Genomic DNA, 23575 nt, shown 5'->3' on the forward strand with positions numbered 1-23575 from the left:
TGTGCAGCTTGATAAAAGGGGGCAACAAACTGCTCTTCACTGGTGATTCACAGGAAAGAAAAAGCTGTCCAAGAAATAACCAGTGCTGACTGCTGTTAAATGTGACCAAGGGAAAAAGCAGACACTCTAATTTGGGATTTGTGCAGTGTCCTCCCCTTGTCAGTGCAGTGTCCTTTCTTGTCAGTCTACATCATGAAGAAATGTAGTGGCAGAAACCACATTTGACTTCCTCTTGGAGTCGATACTTTTCTTTTTGTGTGGCAAGCAGCTAGGGCATCTCTTCAGAAGCTGTAAACAATTTCCTTGTGTAGCTAGGAAGTTGGGCAGTGTAGACTATATAAAGGAATAATTTTTTTCCAGTCCTAACCTTAGATTTAGCCTTGTGGTTACAGAGTACCGAGTTTCAACAGAAAGTAACTCAATTACTTCTATCTTCATTTCCACCCACAACTCCCAAGGAATAGTCAGAAGTTTTGACCTTGAATCTGAACCAGAAGTTCCACCTCAGCCAAAAGATATTCTTTATATTCGGAGTCTCTAGTGAAATACAGAATGATGGAAGAAAAGCCTTCCCTCACAGCTATTTCCTGTGAAAGTTGAAGGCAAACATTACCATTGATTATACTTTGTATAAAGGAACCAGAATATGAGACTAGAAGGCTTAAAATACAATTTAAATTTACATTCCCCTCACTATGAGAAAAAATGTTCATTGTATTTTTACTTCTGCAAATGAAATGGAGTAACATTCCAATGGAGTAACAACTTCCAATAACACTGTGCATTCTGCAGGACATTTGATATAAGGATCTCAAGTTCTAACAATGTTAATGGGTTAAATTTTATATAGCTCTATATTTTAGGTTAAACACTAAAACATAAGAGGGAAAAGGCTGAAACAGATTAAATTCCTGCCTCACAAATCAGAAGTAGTCTGATTCTTGCACAACAGTGCAAGACTCTCCTAAAACAGGGTGATCATTCATTATTAAAATCTTCCGGAGTCTTCCGTGCAAAACAAGGTAGACCTTTATGATGTCAACAGTTACATTAATTTCGAGTGAAAACTGAATGTAAGAACACAACAAAGAAAACTAGAGATAAAGTCTTTACTGATAGCAGATAAAACTCAAGATTGCAATAGTAAAAGTCTCTTTTAAAATTCCAGAAGCCCATCCTGGTATTTTAAAGTAAGGAGATCTAGTTTAGGGCATGTAGAGATTTGAAACATTGTGCAGTCTTAGAATAACTCCCCTCCAACTACGAAGAGAAAATATTTGTACAACACTCAATTAGCCCCTTCAGTGTAACTCAGATGCTGGTAAATACAACAGATTTTGGTGTTCGAATAAACAGATGAAAAGTTGGTAGAAAAATGTAAATTCCTTTATGAGAGATTCGAGTATTTTTAATATTGTGTTTAGCACCAGAATAATAAGTTAAACAGCACCCTAGAGTAGATGCTCATTCACAATAGCTAAAGTGTTTAACACAGAAAATAAAGGCTCTTTAGTGAATTGCTTTGCATATATAAAACAAAGTCTCCCAGTGTCAAAAGTAAACTTTAATAGAAAGCGCCAGGAAGATAGTCTGCTGCTTGTACATTGAGGAAATCAGGATTTTCTGGTAAATTAAATGTGGAAGAATCTGGATTTCCCAGTTCTATTTTTATTGCAAGCAAGGAGAAGAATATTGAAAGCAATAAATCCATTAATAGAAATGAATAGGAATGAGGTGAGTAAGAGTAGAAAACAAACATGATTGCTTAGAATACATGGACTATCGGGATAAAATGAGGATTATTAAAGTGAAATAACCCCAAAACACAACAACAAAAATTCAACAAAACCAACCCACATAAAGCAACTAGATCTCACAAAGAATATAAAAGTTAATAGAAAAAAAACCCTTCAGTTAATTTCTTGTCTTTATAACCTAACAACCCCGCATTTTCTTTCACTTATATTCCTGTTTGGAAAAATAACCAAGGCCCCAAAGGAGAAGTAACTTCAGAAAAGAACTTCAGACAAGCACATATCATTATTAAAAGTAAACACTAGCTTCAGAGGCTCTAAAAGCACAAATTCTTGCATGTTTTGAATAAATATATTAATGAATTAGTTACTTGAATAACAAACAGATTTCTGCTATTTACAAGTTGTATATTTGTTCCTTAGGCTTCATGGGGCTCGGAGCAACCTGTTCTAGTTGGAGATGTCCCTGCTTATTGTAGAAGGGTTGGACTAGATGACCTTTAGAGGTCTCTTCCAACAGAAAACTTTCTATGTTTCTATAATTTTATGATTCTATGATTTTATAATCCTGAGAGCATTTGTAAGAAGGTACTATGACAGAAGAATTATTTATCTACCTATTCCAGCTTTGCCCTTTCTAAAACACAGCAGAAGAACAGCATTGTGATGTTCAGTTCCAAGGTCTTGATACAAGAAGTTATTTGAGTAAATCCACACTAATGCAGACTTAATCTTATCTGTTGTCTGTACTGGTGTTAATCTTGATTATTTTACTATGCATGAATTTTCCTTCACCTGTATTTAACTGATGAAACACCAGTGGAAGTGGTAACTTTCTTCTTGCTTCCTTCCAGGTTTTTGGTTTTGTTTTGGTTTTTTGGTTGGTTGGTTGGTTTGATTTTTTTGTGTTGTTGTGTTTTGGTTTGTTTTGTGGGGTTTTGTTGTTGTTGTTTGGTTGGGTTTTTTTAACCATATGTTGAAGCTTTGTGTGTAATAAATATGATACAAGTGTTTTAAAGGGTTTATGAGTAGTCTGACATAACAGGTACATGCAGTTCTGCCTCATTAATATCTTGGGTCTAGTGTATTCTTCATTCACTTAATTTCAGTGATAGGTCAGCTGAAAGCAGTGATATGGCACATGGATTTGCAGCAGCTGGAAAGTGAATAAAAACAATAACATACTGAAAAGAATGATTTGTCAGAAACTCAGAGAGACTGAACACAGGCACAGGTCTCTTCTTTACTGAGACTTCATGGTCACTGAAGGCTTGGGCATCTCCAAGGTTGAGGATACTGGTCATACTGGTCAGCCTGGTTTGATAATTTCTAAGCTCATTTAGAACAGTTGCAAGCTCCAGTGGATTACATGGAAAAGTTCAGCAGTTGAATGAAAGAAAGGGTTGACTTACTGAAGTAAAAGCCTCTGTCTCCACACACAAACTGAAGAGCATCAACCAGCTCAGCACCACAGAGCGTTTCTGGGCCAGCTGCAGCAGAACTGGTTAAGGTAAGCAGACACAGGCCAAGGTAGAAGAAATGAATGTAGGACACAGTGTGCATCTTCACCTGCCAAAGAAGCAAAAGCAGTGTCAGAATTTCCAGACAGTCTTAAAGAACATAAATACTGCACCCCTGTAAGTTGAGAAAGCCTATGTACTATAATTTGTTAGACAATAAACACAGTATCAGGAAATGACTCACCATGATTTGGTGACTGTCTACATGTTCTAGTCCATGTATTTTGTAAACTGATTTGTTCCCCTGGTGAATATTCTTGATCAAGAGAACCTTGTAGCAACTATGATTTATGGTTGCTCCTGCAAAAGGAGAATATGGAAAAGTGCAATAGACAGGCAAAGGGAAGCCCAGAATGACTAGATCAATGAAAACTAGACAACCTTGAATTGTTTTGTCTGAGACTAGATAGGCTAAGAGGGAATGTGACATTTGCCTGCCAAGGCACTGTGGAAGACAGGTGGCATATGACAGAGAAGGGCTATTTAATCTGAAGAATAGCACTGGCATAAGAAGACATGGATGTAAGCTGGATGAATGGAAATTTCACCCAGTAGAGAAAGGGTTCATAATTGGTACTCCATGGTTCTCCAGCCACCTTGAAACGGGAAACAGCAGGACAAAACGAAGAGATTGCCAAGGTTACAGAAGAGTTGATGGGGAACCTTCCATAGTAGGGGACCACAATCCATGATTCTTACAGTCCTCTGTTACTAGCAAGTTACTATTTAGAAGCATTCAAAAAATTAAGAGGAGCACCAGTGGGAGTGTCAAGGATTTGCATTTTTACTTGATGGGAGCAGCTAAACTGTCACTGGCTTTCATTTTATCCTCTTAGTCAGGTTGGCTATGAGGAATAAACAGAGGTGATAATTATTCTTTTCTTGCTTACACTTTGTTGCAAACTATCTTTTTCCTGGATTTATGATTGACGAAAAACTAATCCTTAATGGGTGTAAATTTGTGCAATTCCATTTATCCACTTCTTTTTCTTGTATTTATATCAACCAAAGATCTTACCCAGCATGTCAAAGAAGATAACATTTTCTTCAAATACTAGAAAAAGCTATTTATATTTAGTAGCAAAACAGTGAATGTTGTGCTTAATGCATATTAAGAACTGATTTAACTTACTTGCCAGAAGTACTAGTTTTGAAAGGTATAAATCTCCATTCAGTTTCATTCTCTTTCAAGGTTAATGTTAGTATTGCAGTCAGGTAAGAAGTTCCAAATCTTTCTTGTACATACAGTTAACCTTGGCTTAAAACTGCTTTGTATTAGCAGATTAATGCAAAGTAATTGGAGTAAAATGATTAATCTCCCCTAAAGTTTCTTTCAGGGTGTCAGGGACCATTTAATTTTACTTTTTCACTGAACTTTTGAAAAAATGATGAAATTATCTATTGTCTGCTCACATGGGATCTCATCCAGTAGGGTACTGAGCCTTCTCTCAACAACGATTTTTAAGAGTTCTTATTTTCTTGGCAAGGGATCTTAGCACCTTGCCCGATGAGTCCCCTATTTCAGCTTAAGTCAAAGCTGAATAAGAGACAAATCTATAAATAAGTCAGAATTTATCCCCCTTTTTTTCCCCCTGATATTTCCACTGTTAAAATAATGAACAAATCTAAATCCTCTAATATACCTTAAAAAGAGAGAATAAGTACTTTCCCATTCACAAGAGCTAACTTTGCCATGCTAAAACCAACAAGTTCTAGCACATGGACACTACTTCAGTGGGAGATGGAGGATTATAAATGAATGTTGATAACATGACGTATTATTTCCTGTAATGTTTCCATATCTTAACAATATCAGTTTTATTATTTTTTGTTTGCCTTGCCATATGTTTACATTTCCAAGATAAATGTGATGCACCTGCAGTTTCAGATGGTTCCTAGTTCTGAGGAGGTAAAGCAGAAAGCTGTTCAGTACAGCGCCTCAGAAGGCTGAAAGACATTACAAGTACAAGAACGTTATGTGTTTAACAATTTGTTCTTGTATAACATTTGGGCCAGAAATAAAACATAAATCTTCACCATTTAACAGTTTTGTCTCTTTCAAGACTTTTCATCTGGGTTGCATTTTCAGATAAATATCAGCACTGAGCTACAACAAAACAGATTATCTACTGTTTTTCCTTTAGTGGAAGCCAAAAAGCCTGCACAGTATAAGCCACAGAGAATTTCTAACTTTATCTCCAAATTTAAAAACAGTCAAGACCTTTCAAACAAGTAAAAACTTTGGGGAAAAGAAAACAGACCCACATGTTTCTAAGGGTCAACCAACTATTTGTTAAATTAAGTACTGTTTCATCAAAACTAATTCCAAACCAGTTTAAAACTTGAACTTTACTTCATCATTTGAATTAAACATAACATCAGTTGATTCAGTATGTTTGTGATAAAATCAAAGTTCCCATTTATGTCTGAGGAGAATATTCTTAAGAAAATACAAAGTTGTAATCCATAATTGCTTCAGGTTCTTTACTAACAGGCAGGGTGCTTGCAATGTCCCCGGTTTGACTAGAAAGTTGAGAGTTTAGAAGAAAACGCATTGGCATGTGGGTGGGGTTTACTCAAGCATCTAATTACATTTGGAAATTGAATACAGGTTCAGGATGAGCCTGGTTAAGCACTTCTTTTAGTTGCATAGAATGACTGACCATATTTTCACAGCTGGAATTTCCTCTTTTTTTTCAGTAAAATAACCAGCTTTTGCTGCATTCCTCTTTTAATAGTTCAGAAGAGTGGCACCACAGAGGAATGTCATATATGAGCATTCTACATCTCTTTTACTTCTTAATTATTTTATATAAGACCTCTTCCTCCAACAAACTATCAGCTGCCCCAAGTTGTGCTTAAGAATTCTTCCAGTGCTTGGGCATTTTAATTAAAACATCTACATTACTTATAAACATCTTGAAAGGGGAAATATCTTTATAGATAATATATGCTACAGAAAAAAATAAATTAAGAATTCTATTCAAAATTACGTTTTGCTACATAGAGTTTGGACCTGATTACCAAACTATAGTATAAGTATATAATTAGTATGTAGTAAGAGTATTCACTAGTAATCACTATATAAATAAGGCCTACATACTCTAGAATGGATCAAGGTTTAAATACTGCTAACTTTGATTAAAGAATCTGGGCTGCATCTTAATGTAGATCAATATGTTCCATTGATTACAAGGAAACCTGGCAGGATGCATCAGCTGAGGAACTAGCACATTACTTTTATGTCTCTTGGTGCCTTGCTCAACACTTAAAAAAACCCAACCATTTTCATCTTTCAAGTACATTGGAAGGGATGCCCATTTGTACATTAAAGGAATAGTTTCATCTATGCAATTACAGAGCTGCACTTCTGAATCACATTAAGGAATGAGGTAAGTGTGTTTTAAATATAAGACACTCTAAAAAATAATTAAGCCCTAAACAATTAAAACAAGAAAATTCTGTCATCTAGATAAGTGCCCTTGCAAAACATTAAAGAAAAAAGTTCTTGAAGGATATGAATTTGCTGATAATGGAAAGTTGAACTAGGGCCAATTGACAAAAACAGAGGTCAGTGTCCCTAGTGAAGCAGAATTTACTTACAGACAGTTTATATTAACATGTAGAAATTATAGGGTTATAACATGAAACTTCACATGCAAACTTTCCTGAAACTGCCCTTCCTGCAAGGGAAAACTTGGAGATGAACATGCAGAGGAATTTCCATTTTCTTTATGTACAATTGCTTAAGCTACACAAATATGCAAGGTCAGCAAGAGTTGCAGCTGGTTTCTAATGTAGAAAACAAACTGAACTTCACATTTACTTTTCATTTATGAAAGCAAAAAAAATGAGTAAATGCTACAATGCTGCCAGAAAATTGCTGCAGTGACAACATCCCTTAAAAGTTTCCCTGTGAAAGCACAAACATTTTATCTCTATTTGTGTATAATAAAACTGCAGAAACTTAACATGTGAATAATATTCTTTTTCCTATAAAACCCTGCACCTGCAGAAAATATCTAAAAGTTCTCGTTTTCAGAAGCATTAATTTACAATATAGACAATGATGTAATTTGACCCAGTAATAATGACATAACTGAAATATTGCAAAGTTCTCTGAATAGAAGTGAAATTTAAGACATGTATCTGCAATAGTTTACCCTTACAGTTATCAATGTAATTACAACTATTACATACAGCCATTTTCCAGATCACATAGAATTGCATGTTCAGCAATTTATAAATAATTCTCAGTTCTAAAATAATGTTACTGAAAAGTGCACAATACTCTTCAAACCAGAAGCAGGCAATACACAGTAAAATAAAAGTAAAAAATTATTTGAAATAGTAATAAAGATTTACCTTCAAGAAATCACAAAAGCAGCACTTAACTAATTGTGTTGAAAGACTGTTGATTTTTTCCATTGCTTCTTAAAAGTGCAAAGTCTGGAAATGAATTTGTTAGCAGTAATGATGAGAAAAAAGAAATCCAGAGAGATGTGAGATGTTGAGAGCAATGTCACATTTCAATATTGAGGACTTTATTCCATTGCGCAGGCTCTATCTGCTCTGATTTTAGCAGTGACAGTGAGATTTAGCAAACAGAAGAGGGATTTAGAGAAAATCCTCACATTTATCTACATTACACAGACACTGTAGACAGGAAACAGCTGGGGGAGCATTTGCCTTCTCTCTCTCTCCCTCTTCTGGCAAAGTTACCGAGTAAGGACTTTTTTGGGCATGGTGACAAATAACATCATACCTTTGCATTTTAAAACTAGAGCACAGAAGCATATTTTTTTTTTTTCCCTTTAAAAGAATGTGAATTAGTGACTGAGGGGTTAGCAGACAAAAAAAGCTTGTGCTGCCATGAAAAATAAGAAAATGTATTCCAGTTAACTTTCAGATAGCTATGTGTGCATTTGTATTTATGTGTATGTGTGTTTGCATTTCAAATATGTAAAAACTTGTATAGGCAAGGGTATTGTTTGTGTATATATGCATACCTTTGCATATAGGTACACATTTTATTCATGCATAGAAGCACAGATATTTTATTTATATCGTATAGAAAGACAGGCAGCCAGCTACATATTTTTTTCTGAATGCATCTTTACGTTATTAAACTTGGCATGCCTATATGCTGAGTAACAATTAAAACCTCCAACTCACTGTGCTATTAACCCTGAAATAGCAGTTTATGATTTGCTAAAAACAACAGAATTATTGAGCATTGCTTGTAAATAGAACAAAATAGCTTTTTGTTCTCTCAGCAACAGAAGTCACACCATTTCCTAGAATTTACAGGACTATGAATATAGTAACACAAGTAGCCCGGTTTGGGGGGATTCCATGACATTAATCTTCAAGGTACTGTTGTAATTATAAAGTGATTTTTCCCCTTTTCACTAATAAGCTTCATAATTACTCCTAATAACAATGTAAATGAAACTAGGAAAAACAGCATTCAACTTTGTCAGTTCTACAATACCTAACTTTTGCCTTTTTATTTTTCCTCAATTATGAGTATATTATAAATAACACCAGCTGGCCAGCAACATGCTCTCACGGGTTATGATGTCATTCAAATCCCTCAACTGTGCTAGTGGCTTGCAATGTGCTCCAAGCCAGCTGTTTTTCTATTTATAATGTATGCTTGCATTTCAATACTTAGCTATTGAGAATAAAGTTTTGATGATGTTTTATAGATGCAATTTGTACTTGTTACCCTTAGGTTTTGGAAGATGACATCTGAGAGTAGAAGATTAAACAAGACTGCAGCTCCAGACACCAAAAACATGTCACCAACGATACACGATTTCCACAAAAGCTGTTCCATAGCTTTGCATTTTGTCCCTGTCCCTTCCACTGAAGTGAGAGGTGCATGCTGAGGTGTTAGCTGTACTTTATTATTAAAAATAACAACTGAGATCATGTTGGCCCAGGTCCATTCTCAGTTTTCAGATCCACCTTGAACTATGTGGTGCTTGCCAGGCAGAAAGGACACCTTTAGCTATTTGTTTCCTCTATGAATGGCTAATACTCTGTTCAGTGCAGTGTTAAATGCTGTATGGTTAGCTACACTGATTAATCTTTGGAAGGGATTTCTTCTAATGTAGCATAGTGGCAGAATCACAGGAGGCTTTGAGGCAAGTTTGCTTAGTTCAGGTGATACCAATATTTCAAGTATTCTAATCCACATTTGTACCTCAGGTACTGTAGTTTAATATTCTGGTCTTTTTTATTCTTCTCTCTGTATTTCAGAGGTCACTGAATAGTGGTGCCATGCTACACATAGCTTGACGCACTCTGCTGCAACTCGTAGCACATGTATCACCTAGTTCACCAGCTTAATAGAAGAATGTGGGAATACAAATTATCAAAGCTTTGATATTCTTTACTTTTTACTTTTACAGTAGTACAGATGGGTGCACACACTTCTGTCTTTTTCTTCCTAAGTAACAGAAGGAATTCACTCATTCATCATTTCTCCACTGCCTGAGCTTCAAACCCTTGTTTCACTCCTCACTGCTTTCTTTCTCCTACGTTTTACCAGACCTCTCTTGGTCATGAGATGAACATGCAGCAGAAGATGTAACTTTTGGCTTTCAGGGTAGCCAGAGAATCATGGTGACTCTACAAAACTGCTAATCCAGTTTCTTTCCATGGAGCCATTCTGAACTTCTACCCCTATTCCACCCGACCAGCCTACATTTCTGATGCACTTAATTTCTTTCTTTTAGTTCTAAAGCGTTACTGTGAAAAGGCAAGAAAACAGAATAGATTCAATAAAGTCTTTTGGTAGTGTTTTTAAGACTTACTTTTTAGTGCAGTGCTTTTCCTCACTAACAAGTAATACCATTATTTTTTTTTCTAGAAAATTAAGCATTCCTCAGGATATACTGATCTGGGGATCATTACTAAATGATCTTTACTTCTTTTCTCATGATAATATTCTAATTAGTAGAACAGTATGTTAACTAATGGAGATTTTTTCATTTCTCCCTTGTTAAGTGTAATAGCTTTTATTTTATTTTATAAACCATTTAAAATGAAGTATTGTATGATTACGATTGTTTATGCAGTTGAAGTAATTCCCTTGAATAAAAGTCACCTGTAAATTACGGAGTGTATCAAAATACTGAGACATCAAAATACTCACAAGAGATGTTCAGACCTGGAAAAAAAAATAATTGGAATGTGCATGGCTATTCTACATTAAAAGGCAATTACATATATATATATATATGTATGTATGTGTGTATGCATCTCTGTCTTTGTCTGGCTTCCTAAATACGACCTGCAGTGACATAACAGCCAAAAAGACAACTGAAATATATGAGAGGGATAATTGGATATTTAGGAATGTGTGTGTTCTGATCCTTATCTTCTGCACTTCAATACTCCCACGATAGCACCAACATACTGTAATGCTATAGAGCTCATGTGTCAGTTTTTCCGGGTCAAACTCCATTTTATACAGGACAGCAAAACTACAAATAATCAGTTATCCTAATGAATATATTATCCCTCCTTAAATCTTTCCTCAAAAAGTAAGAATGTTGCCACAACGAGCTATAGTAAGACAACCAGTATGCCATCCTCTTGCATTCTTCTGTATTGGATTACTGTTGCCTTTTGCAGTTACTTGTTTGCTGTAGCTATTGATTCTTTTCTTACAATGGGAGTATAAATTTTCTGGCAGCAAGATAGAACAACTACAATAGTTATTACCTGAGAGAATGATAGAGCTGAGAGCATGGTGGAAGATATTATTAGTTTGCCTAAATCTAGGCATCTAATGTCATTTTTAGTGCTGCAGGGTATCCCACGTGCCTCAGGCTTCCACTACAGAGTGACACTTATTTCCCGTAAGTCTCTGTGTCCTATCTGCTGACCTCATATAGATTTCTGGCATACTTGAGGGCATCTCAAATGGCCTTCAGCACCTGCAGGTAACTGAACCCCACCATAAGGCCTTCTTTTGGCACGCTGATCTGGGATTCCTGTGAGTTCAGCCTTTGGCCTGAGTATTACCTTTGGCTTCTTCATAGAGACACTCTGTCTTCTGTCATTTACTATTTAAGTGAAAAGATTTTAAAGTGGGAAACACAACGATTTTCATTGAATCTCAGCATGATCTGGGTGTATATTTTTCCTCATTCTCCTTTGCTTAGCCTCCAGCTTAAGGTCTTTTGGTTTGGAGCTGTCTCTTTTTATTTGTTTCATAAATCACCTTGCTTAGTTTTGGATAAGATAAAATGTTATTTACAACTTTAGTATCATTTCCTCAAACACACAAATGATTGTTTAGCTCTTATAGTCTCTAGTGAATTATTTGTAAAATATTATGTGTTTAGTGTTGGAGAAATTTGGCTCTCTTTTCTAGGAAACAACTCTGGAGAAAGGAAAGAGAGTAGTTTATTAATATAGGCTATTGTGTGGAAGTTAGTGATAAGGCAAGTATATAGTAGAATATTCCTTTCATCAAGTTAAAAGGAAATTGAGAAAGAAATAGTTTTACTAATTCATTTTTGCTAATGAGCTGTTTAAAACCACATTTTCTCATGGTGGCTTAAGTAGCATCATCATGAAAAACAAGAAAAGCATGGAAAACAAGTAATAAATTTGACAGGGAGAATGAAGGCATGCAATTTGAGCTGTCATTACATTGGCAATATTGACAAGACACCAAGGAGAGGACAGTGCCATGAAAAGCAATTTCTCACTTGGACAAAACAGGGAAAGTGCAAATTTCATGATTAAATGAGGATCAAGTAAATTGAAACCTTTCACATATGCTGATAAGGAAACACAGGAGTGTTTCAAGAACAGGATGGATGTGTGAGACCCTTGGTCTAGCATTACTGCTTATAGGTGGCAGTGGTAGAAACAACCACTATAACAGATCAGAGTTAATCTATAGGCTTGTAAACTGAAAGTACTGAGGACTTCACACTGTGTGGAGGAAGAATAATAGTTTTGCTAAAATCACAAGATGGCAAGGACTGTATTGCTTGCAACTAGGATGCAGGGAAAGTGTGTGGTTAGAATGTTGTGATTAATAAAATGAAGGGGTATATTTTTAGTATATGGTGTAAATTAAAGTAGTTATCATTTCTAATAGCTTTGCATTAATATTTTTTCCCCTGTATGTTAGAAACAATTGCTGCTCAAAATAATGCAAAGCCAAATATTAATCTTATTTTCCTACTCCAATGAAATATACATCAACTACTGGATATTTTGTTTTCACAATTTCAGTATTTATTGTTAAAAATATAATATATCATTGAAATTACTCATTAATTATTATTAAGTGGCATGTGATGACATCTAGTTATGACTGGTGAAACAAAAAAGCAAAATTTTGAAAGAAATATTCAATAAACAAGACGAAAAAGTTCAACAAAATTGTGTTTCAACATTTTTGAAAGCATTTTTTTGAGTTTTTTATTTTCTGTTTTGTGGGATATTTTGAAATAGTTTATTCTGATTCAGAATAATCAGAATACCAGAATTTTCCATTAAACTGGAAATTCCCAGTTTCAGCTGTCTGTAGTCTTGCTCTCCCTTTTCCAATGTTAAGCACTGAATAGTCATCTTTGCTCCAAAAAGTTGCTTTCTTTCTTATTTCTAAAATAAGCAAACCCTCAAAATTAACAAAGAAAGAAAACTGAGAAATGTGACAGCATAAAACCTATGCTTTCATGCAAAGAAAAAAGGCAAAACAAGTAGGAATTTTAGGGGTTTACCTATATGTGTATATCTCTAGTATATGAAGGATGATTTCCAAGAGTTGCTTAAATGTTTGTATCACAGAAAAAAACCAACCAACTAACAAACAAAAAACCAAAAACCCCACAGCAAAACATGGCCTTAGATATTCCTTCTGTTTCCTAACCTTTTACCTCCACATTCAGATGGCAAGTAGAGAAATATTAATTTTTTTCCTGAGCCATCTCAAGAGTTAATCTGTGAGCATAGTTTTTTATAAAATACAGTCTAGCTGATATATTTAATGGCTTTTTGCTTTTCCTGTTAGACACATGAATTTTAATGCCTATGTGTGATTTTGTTTGTTTATTTGCTGACAGAAAAGAATGTTAAAGAAAAACTGAATACTGCAAATTTTATCACAAGCAGGTTGCATATTTTCACATAAAGCAGACTGTGTGAGAACATGGCAAAAATGCATATTTATTTTCTCCTTTCCTGAGGTGTTTTTGCATGAGGTACAATAAGGAATATTTTCTGAACTTTATACTTACAAATAAGCACGATTTGGAGATAAAATTAGATGTCTCTAAACATCTGCTTAGTTATTTTTTAGTATCTCTAATTTGCAATTAATCTGGCTCCTACTGCATTGCTTAGGACTCCTTCTTCTGGATTCACTTCTCTTCACTGCAATGATTTACTACACAGAAGGGGCTTATCTCATAAAATTTATATAGTGTTTTGTGGACTGAAGCCAGTATGTTCTGCATTTGCAAAAACTAAGCCCCCTCATTGACATTTTCATTTCTGTTTTCTTCAAATAGAAGTTACAGATACATTGGTCACCTCTATTTTGACCTATTAGTTACAGTGATGATCTGGTTTATTTCAATCAAAATATTAAGAGCTAATGAAAAAAAAAATCCCACGCCCGTGAACAAATGTGTCTAATAATAATTTTTAGATTTTAATCAACTGTGCTTTCATTAATAAACTACTGAATAATTAAGTACTGAACTACTAAAATTAACCCACAGAATGACAATATTACTCCACATAAAAGCTATATTAATTCAGGTTCATGAGTGTGTCTCTGTAATAAAGACTTTACCAGTGTTATTTAAAGCTCATCCTATACTGTAGCCCTAGGATATGACAATTCTCTTCAGCTGTCATCTTAACCATTATTGTCTGATCAAACGACCAAATCAGATTTCCTTTCCCTCTTTCCATCTTGAAGTATGAAGTATGTTGGACTGTAACAGAATGAGGCTCTGCATTTAGCAAAATAAGAAGACTGGCTTTGTCTTAACTCAGGCATGGATTCTGTGGTACTAAACAATATCTACTTAGTAAGATCTATGCATTTTTCACCTTTTATTTTCATCTACTTTGATAACATAATTTTTTCATTTGCTATGTTTTTAGGTTTTCTTAAGGGTGATGGTGGCTTAGGCCGTAGACACTGATTTTGCAAATCTGTGGATTTGGATTTCAGGGCATCCTGTGTGTGAATGTATTAAAACAAGGAAAAATGCCTCTTTGATCTCTAACAGATCTTAAATGCTATTGCATTGAACTTTGCTCGTACTACCATTATAATTTCTTCCTCTGAATAACTGTATTACCTTAAGCCATTTTCCTAATAATTTCCGTATTTTCCTGTCTGTGAAATAGGATTAATAGTTCTGAAATGTCTTGTAATGTACATTGAGACTTATAGAGGGAAAGCAAAGGAAGCCACGTTATGTATTTTTTGGAAAACACACCTCTGTACTTTTGTAGGAAGTGATAAGTTACTGTGTTAGCCCTGCGCATATTATGTCTTTATAATCTTCCAAAAGTGTTAAGCATAGCTGGAAGAATTCCCAACAGATGCTTCCTTTTACTTATTTTCTTATCTTTTTCTTCTACATCACTCACAAGTGTTCTTGTCAAAGACCTTCTTTGCAAAACTGTTTCTGGAATGATTATTCTTTACACAATACTCATACAAGAGTACAATAAAAAATAATGTTTAATTCCTCTGCTATTTAAGAAAGGAGTGCTGTTATCTAAACTTATGTAAGTGAGGAGAAATATATCTGAAAACAGTGAAATATAATTTCAATTGCATCCATGAGGTGGCAGACACCAATGGCTAGCTATATATTACTTGGGATTTATAGGGAATAATTTAATAAATAATGCTTGGTTTAAATGCATACACGTGCCTAATTTACAGAGTAGGGTCCTGATTTTACAAGCAGACTCATCAGTATGAAGCTTTTTTCCAGTCTCTGAGCCATGCCCCTCTACAGAAAACAAACCTGCTGGCAAAGAGACTACTGTCTGGGTTGCTTTCCGGTGGTAATGAGCACCTGCAGCATTAACTTGACTTCTCTTGATGAAAATAAAGGGTTACCAATTAAGACTGGTCAGATTGATTTGAATCTTACCATTTCTGTAATAGCTTAACCTCTTCTTTTTCAGTGTTATGCATATTATTCAATATTTTTTTAAAAAAATAAAAATTATGAACATGCAAGGTTTTATCACATTAAAAAACACTTGAAGAAGTAAGAAATAATGATTTATCTTTTTTAAAGAGGGGTAGTTCTGTGAGAAGGTTAATGCGTTAGAAATTTAGATGATGAAGAAAAATAAGAGTCTTAAGCCAAATTATTTAAATGTTTAGAATTTTTGCTTTTCTCACAAAAGTTTTAGAGGAGAACACATTTACTTCATATTATCTACTTAAAGAAGACTTTCCTGTTTCTGTGTCTGCTTTTACAGCTATCACATCTTTAGTTTGCTAAATCTTTATTTTTTTGCATGGCTTTTTGTTACACAGGATATTTTCTAGATTAAAGATTATTATTGCTTCTTTAGAAAACTGTTTCTGTTGAAAAGCTTTCTTTTTATGGGCAACAGGATCATTATTATGGTAAAGAATTGAACATTGGTGCAGTTTTGAGATGTTTCCAAACATTGGCAGTGTTTCAAAACACTCCTTTAATATTATAAAAGCATAGCAGAATTTTTCAGTAGAAAAAAAATAATAATCTGCTCATTCTTTGATTTAAAAGATTGCTATTTCTTTATATATTTCTATTGCCAATATTTTGAGAGAAAAGAAAGCACACATGCAAGCATGGTATCTACCCATACTTCTTAAAGTTTCTGGGCTTTTAATGTAATTATCTGTCTTTTGGTGAATGACCCATATTTTTAACAGGCTTTTTTTTTATATTTCTATTATCATTAAAACTGGATCTATATGCTACTGGGTTATTAAAAAATACAAGTCTTAGCCAGATCAGCTGTGAACACAAGATCACATTTCAGCTGAAACAGGCAGAGCAAACTCAGCATTGATGTGGTTTTATGCTGGTTGCAGAAAGCAACATGGTATTTTATTCTTCATAACATTAGAGGGGTGCAGGCAGTTGTTATGTGAGCTGGCATAAAGACTGAAGGTACAAAATTAACCTGTCAAAACTTGAGAAAATTTTAACAGGCACAGTGAGTTTTGTTTGAAGCTTTGTGTCATGTATGCCTGGAACATTTTTATATAGTATTAGAAGCCTAAAACTGGGTGTACTGATCATTGAACAATTGAGCCTAGCAAGATTGGAACATCTTGCCTTAGAATCACTTGCATTTTTTAATTTTAAAAATTACCTGTGAATCTTTTTGTGGAAGATTACGGTGCTCTGGTAGGTGTGTTTGTTAGGTTTTGGATTTTTTATTCTAATCTGCACTGATAATTTTTAATATTTTCCTCTGCTCTTACTCTGTAAACATATATTGTTTATATGGCAACAAAGGTATGCTAGATGCTTTTCTGTCTACTTTTTGTTATGAAAGGTATAGATTATTCTAGTCATATTGAAATACGTGTAAACATACTGTTCACTTCTTTACTGAAACTTCGTCTGTTTTGCCAGCGTTGCTTAGAATCATAGAAACATAGAATACATTTGTTTGGAAGGGACCTTTAAAGGTCATCTAGTCCAACTCCCCTGCAGTGTGCAGGTACCTCTTTAACTAGATTAGGTTAATCAGAGCCCCATCAAGTCTGACTTTGAATTTCTCTGGGGATGGGGCCTCCACCACCACTGTGGGCAACGTGTTCCAGTGATTCAGCGCTCTCACAGTAAAGAACTTCTTCATAATGTCTGATCTAAATCTACCCTTCTCTAGTTTAAGACCGTTGCCCCTTGTCCTATCACTACACACTTTTGTAAACCATCCCTCCTCAGCTTTCTCATAGGCTCCTTCCATTGGAACTTCCATTGGAAGAATCTGTAACATTGCTACTACATTAAAAAAAAACCCTAAACCTCCCCTCTAAGTTAAAAAAGGGGATTTTATAGTTGAAAAATCAAGAACATTATATGAAAAAAATATTTACTGTTGCACGTGAACCCTTTTCTCAGCCCCCACCATATATTCAGTTTCTTTCCTGGATGAAGGAGGAATTCTTCAGGGGAAAATACTGTGGTCATGTAACTACGGGTTAGTAAAAGGATGGACCCAAGGCTACATGAGTGGCCACAGGTTTGGTGTTTCCAGGACCACTTTCCAGTCTTGCAAAACAACTGTCTGAATAACAAATGTAATTTCTTGGGGTTTGAGCATGAGACTCACTTGTTTTGCCCACACTTTATTCCTCCTGCTACAAAACTGATATCTCCTCACCAATTAGTAAAATTATTATTGCTTCTCTATGGCTGTGCATGTCACGTAGTGCCCAAATAAAGGAAAAAATGGCCTGTACTGTTGTATTCAGTGCCACACTTAGTAGTGATGGTTGTTTTTAGAGGCTGTTTCTGCACTTCACAAAGTGGACACCAGCTTTCTTTAGAAACCATCACAAAGAATATGCATGCTCAGGTCCTGACTCAAGGCTCAGGATGTGCAACTTGACTAAAGAACTTAGAAGTTCTTCTCAGTTTTGCTGTCTATGTGTAGTCACAGGAACCTCATTGACTAAATGTTGCCTCGTAAACAGCCTCCTATACTTTTAATGTGGCTCCGTCTTCCTGGAGGCAACAGTTACATGACCTTGTATGTAAAAAGAACTTGCTAATTACTACTGGGTTTTCATGGTTGTTGGGTGAGTTGAGAAGCCTAGAGCAATCTTCATTCCAAACATATGAAATCCCTTTGCAGCTCAGCAGGCATGTGGCCTTTGGTTATCACACTGTTATATATGACAAACCAACGAAGACGTTCTCATGATTGAGTTGGGATGCTCTGTCAGGAAGGTCTACCTGCTAGAAGAAATGGCTCAGCCAATACTGTTGTTCTCCCCAAAGGTGTGAAGGCAAGAAGTGATGCAAAAAGAGAAGGTTTTAACAGGTGTTTAATGATATATCCTAGGTCCCTGACTTCATCTTGCAGTTACAGATTGTTCTGCTTTCCTTTCTGTCTTGCCCTGATACACCATGCTGTGCCTAGTGAAAAAAAAAAAAAAAGAAAAAAAGAAAAAAAAAGGTGTCATCTTCCACTGGGGCTCTATACAGGGAGATATTTTTAACATTCTTACAGACCCTTCAAGACACAGACCAATATTGAATATTTATTCATTTATTTGAAAACCAATACACTCTGTATTTGATTTTGACCATATGTGATTATTTTTTAAAGGCAGTGTTTGAATTATCATTGAGACACAATGGTTTAATTAAAAGAAAAAAAAATATCATGCTTTTGTCTCTTCCATTCACACTGATTTGTGGCTTACTTACTACTTGCAGAACTGTAAATATGTTTACATTTGTGCTTAAATACTATACAGTGCCATAGGGATAGTGAAATCTATCCTCAAAATAACTCTTGGGAGTGGTAAGTAATCCTAATATTTATGAAAATGTTCTCAAAATCATGTTTTATAATACAGTATTTTAAATATGCATTATGTGAACACTTCTGGTTTTAGTTGATTCATGTGTTATAAGAACCAGCTGAGGTTCATGATGTAACCATGTTAACACTTTTTAATAGCTTTTTGAGAACACAACACAATTGTGCTAATGATAATCAGTTAAAGACTATTTGTTCCAGATGTTACTTTCCTAGGAGGAAAAAAAAAATATAATTAAATAAATAAATAATTAAATAAATGATTCTGTGTCCCTGTTTAATATCAGTTACTTGGAAAAGTCCTAACGTAAATCTAATCTCTGTGTTTAGATAACATGTAACCAGCAAGTCATAGCTTGAATTTGGTCTGCAAATACAATTGTGAAAGAAACAGAGATGCCTAGAAAAGCATTTTCTTCTTCTTTTTCTGGCATGGGCCTTTAGCTCCCAGTGGCCTAAAGTCCCACACCACAAAATCACTATAATTGGCATGGCTGGCAACTTCTTCTCTCATTGTCAAACAGATCCTTTACAGTAAATTTGTAGGAACTCTAAAATTGAGCTAATACCAAAATTATCAAAAAGAAAAAAGAAAGCAAACCACACACAGATTCAAGCATACAATTAAATGACTGACTTTTGATAAACCATATCACCAATTGACCTATATATTTTAAAAATAAACATTTATTTATTAGTTGCATATATTTCAAAGGTTCCTCCAAGGGAAACTTGGCATTCAATGCCTCATTGGCAACATGGGCACATTTTACTAGACTTATGCTAGGTAGACATGTCCAGGCTTGTCTAAAATGTGGCATAAACATTGATCTTTTGGGTTGTAACATCAGGAAAGAAGGGAATCAGGATCTTTGAAGGTAATGAAACTATGCATATATACACATATTGGAGGTAGTAGCTGGAAAATATTGTTAGTCATTACAACAGGCTGTAAGAAATAACTTTTTCTGGGACTTTCTGTCCCTGCAGAAATTAGGAAAAGGTACAATGGCTCAGAAACTTTCCTGCACCAGGAAAAGCTAAGGAAAGGAAGGCAGTTATTTATGGGTCCTACAGTTATGTAGCTCCTGTACATTGTCTCCAGAGGCTCTTCCCAGTAAGGATATCTTAGGCAGAGGACATGTCAAGACCATGAATATTGTGTGATTTTCAACACCATCATTCCTGTTCACAGAGATACCATCTCTTGTAGCACCTCTTGCAATGATACATATTCTCTTATTTGCTCCATACCACAAACACTCCATGGCCCGTCATGCTGCATTTCATAGAGGAACCTTCTAACTGTTTCCCTTCAACATTGATATTGTTTTTTCTGTGACTGTATGTTATAGTTAGTCATAACTAACAAGATTGGAGAGGAGTGAAGGAAGAAGCAGGAGTCCTCAAGGAAGGAGGTGAACATACTACCCAGAAGAAAAACAACATTCTGCTCTCTGCACATATGGTCACTGTATCTTGAGGACTGTGTCTGTATGGGCAGTGCTTGTTCAAGTGCCAGTTTCTATTTGCTGCACCAGGAGCATAAGTGTTCTGACCATCTCTGTCTTGGTGGTTCTGAAAATGCACTGTGAGTATCTTTGGTACTACAAGGAACTTAACTATATGGAGCACCTGCCACATATCTGCTGATTTTTCCCCCATTTCACTCAAAGCACAAAGGCATTGTCTTATGGAGTAAGTGGACTGGCAGTGTGGAGAGTGCTATAAGGATCATTCAGGATTGTAGAGTTCTTCAAAATGCCTATAGAGCATGCATGCACTGTCACTGTTTATTCCAATGTAGTGAAGACCTTGACCTTGGAATATAATGCCCTTGCAAGGTAAGGGAAATATACCATCTGTATCAACATATATCGGGCATTAGGCCAAAATAGAGTCTTTTTGTAAACAGCAAAACCAGTTTTTTTGGTTAAGTGTGAAAGTCATTTATGTTTTCCAATTTAAGCAGATTTTATTAGCCTTACATGGAGAAAAAGAGTCTTTAAAAGTACTGAAACCTGAAAAATTGACTTTTTTCTCTATTTTTAAATACAAACACTCCTCTGCCAAAAGACAGAAAATGTTGTTTGCCAATATAGTCAGAATCTACATGAAAAGGCTACCTATATTAATCACAGTCAGACTTTTTACAGAAGCACTGTTTTCATAACAAATTACTGAATAAATTTTTGCAGCTTGATCAGGGAAAGCCAGAAAATTTAAATACAAGTCAAGTAGTGACAAGTTTTTTCTCAGTATTTAAGAAAAAAATGCATCCTCTAACAGCAGAATATATCTGTGGAACAACAATTGGCAAAGAGTGAGCGCTGTTAGCCTTCTCTGTCATATAGACTATTGAATTCTACACTGACTATTCATTTAAAAATGTCTGTTATCACAGTGCCTGTATATGACTGCAAACAGGGCAACATGCCTTTAAAAAATGAGTCAAGAAGAGCTCCTTCTACATGTCTGTCAATTATCATTTGGGAAAGCTGTGCCTAACAGTCGCTTTACTGCCAACTTTTGAGGATGTTCTGAATGCCCCGTCTTTGCTTGGTCATGTGTGTAAAATCACTTGCCTGGACTCCCTGGTGCTGTGTATGTCTAGAACTGCAGTAAACAGGCAAGCTGAGTCGGAGTAATGTTGCTCTGGATTTAATCCTATTAACAGCAGCCAGTTGCGTCTTCACTGACTGTTTACTTTTGCTGAATGGTGATCCTGCCTTCCAAGGCTGTCCGTGTGCCTTAGCAGGAAGGGGTACTGTGGCCATACAGTTAGTAGAGTTGTTCCAGTGCCTTTATCTGCATCCTCATGACTGTAGACCTGGGTATCTGCCTCACTACAATTCCCCTCCCAGGGAACCATGTAGTCCACTTCCTCTTGCTTGTCCCTGAGGTGATGATCGCACGCTTCTCCCAGCTGTGAACATCTTGTCTCCAAAGGAAAAAAAGCCTGCCTTATGTGTTTGTTCTGTTCAGCATTGTTTTCCAAGGTTCATAACTTGTGTAGAGGTACGGAAATTCAAAAGTCTGACATGAGATTGAGGCAGGATGGGCTATGCTGTGTTAGACATGGTGTTTTGGAATACTGTGGTGTGCTGGCAGGAGTGCAGATCATCAAAGCTGTGTGAAGAATTCAGAGCATGCTGGAGGGGAGCTCTCTTTAGGTTTATTTCTTGACATTAAAACTGCAATGCTCTCAGTTCGACATAAAGGAGACTGGAAGTGCTAGACAATGTGGGCAGTCAGAGAATCGGGTCCTGAGTGTGCTGCTGAAACCGTAGCAAGACAAGCTGTAACTGCAACACAGCAGTTGACTCGACTGGTTCTGGCCTTAGCCCTGGCATGGCTGTTTTAACATGTGCCAAGCTGATTATAGTCTGCAGGAGACTATGTGCCAACTGAGAATTGCTGGAAGGCAGGCCAACATCAAAACAGTTAGAGGGTAAAATGCTTGTTGACTTTGTGAGTGACTTCTGGGAAGAGGGGCAGCCTCTGGCAGCCTCTGAAATTGCTGAGAATGGAAGGAAGTAGTGTCCTCTCAGAAATGCAGTTTGGGGTGGTTATGAGGAAAAATAACCCTTGTGTCTCTCTGAGACAGGAGCTGTGGGAAAGATAGAGTGAGTTCATGGCCTTAGTGTGGGGGAAGGGAGTGAAGAAACTTGCTGGTTTTGTTAGGAAATTGCTTAGTTTTAACTTGCTCACTCCAGTTCAATCCAGAAGGCTGGAGTCCTATATGAGTCAATGAAGTCAGGATAGTTTGGAATTCATTGCTTTTATTGGCCACAAAAGCCAAAAAGGGAAGCTTTTAAAGTCCACCTTTTTTAGTAAAACTGGGGGCATATCATGCAGGTACCCCTGGACTTAATTCTTTCTACTGGTAATAGGTTCACCAACACCCCTCAGCTGATCATTGCCAGTCTTCCTAATAGGACTGAACTTCATAAGCTATAGCTTTATTTCTTGGCTTTTGTCTAAGCTTAAAAGCATTAGAGATGGAGCAGGAGTGGTTAGGTAAACCCATGGCTCTTAAATTCAGGCACTAATTCATTATAAAATGCATTCAGTTCATTAAATCAATCTCTTCCTGAGCATTTTTTCTTCTGCCCTCAATTCCCTGTGTCACTACAAGCAAAAGGAGTTGTAGTGTCTGCATGTTTTTAAAATAAACAGAAAAATCCTTGATGGTGCTGGACTAGATGTTCCTGATAACATGTTGCCAACAGAAAAGTTCTCATCCTTAAGGAAAGTTTTTCAAGTGGTCATGACACTCTCAATCACGTAAGCCTCTCTTCAGAACAGACATTTGGTGCCCTCAAATGACTCTTCAGACTTGGCTCAGAAACAGGCTGACACAAAAGGGGCTAATTAACACACACATTTTCATGTGGAGGAATCTGGTTTCCAAACAGATTTTTACCAGCAATATAGCTGACAAGCTGAATCTGCTAGGGCTGTTTCTTCCGTCCAATTTGAATGAAAATGGAAACAAGGGGTAGGAGAAAGAGACATTTCATTCCAGTGATGATACAGATATGATGAATTCCTTTGAGCCCAACTTCTGTCATGTTCTATTTCTTCTTAAATGAAGGAAGCAAACAAACAAACAAACAAAAACAGATAAATATTGCATATGTCATGAATCCACAGGACACGTGGGTATTTCCATTTATGAAGTGTTTACGGAGAAGAGGCAGAAAGGGGGTAGAAAGGTGGCCCTAC

The 23575-nt window shown here is 35.9% G+C and overlaps 1 protein-coding gene across 1 annotated transcript in view; it reads right to left on the reverse strand.

Annotated features, from left to right (window-relative positions):
- The window catches only part of IGF1 (insulin like growth factor 1), a 52861-nt gene extending 44913 nt beyond the window's left edge, over positions 1-7948 (reverse strand). The window contains exons 1-2 of the mRNA XM_051641930.1: positions 7640-7948; positions 3167-3323 (exon numbers count right to left, since the gene is read on the reverse strand). Coding sequence (XP_051497890.1) covers positions 3167-3323; positions 7640-7702 — 220 coding nt within the window. The 5' untranslated portion in view covers positions 7703-7948. The remainder of the gene's footprint in view (positions 1-3166; positions 3324-7639) is intronic.
- Between the last annotated feature and the right edge of the window lie 15627 nt (positions 7949-23575).

The sequence above is a fragment of the Apus apus genome, chromosome 1 (genome assembly GCF_020740795.1).
Source record: "Apus apus isolate bApuApu2 chromosome 1, bApuApu2.pri.cur, whole genome shotgun sequence".
NCBI classification, from domain to species: Eukaryota; Metazoa; Chordata; class Aves; order Apodiformes; family Apodidae; genus Apus; species Apus apus.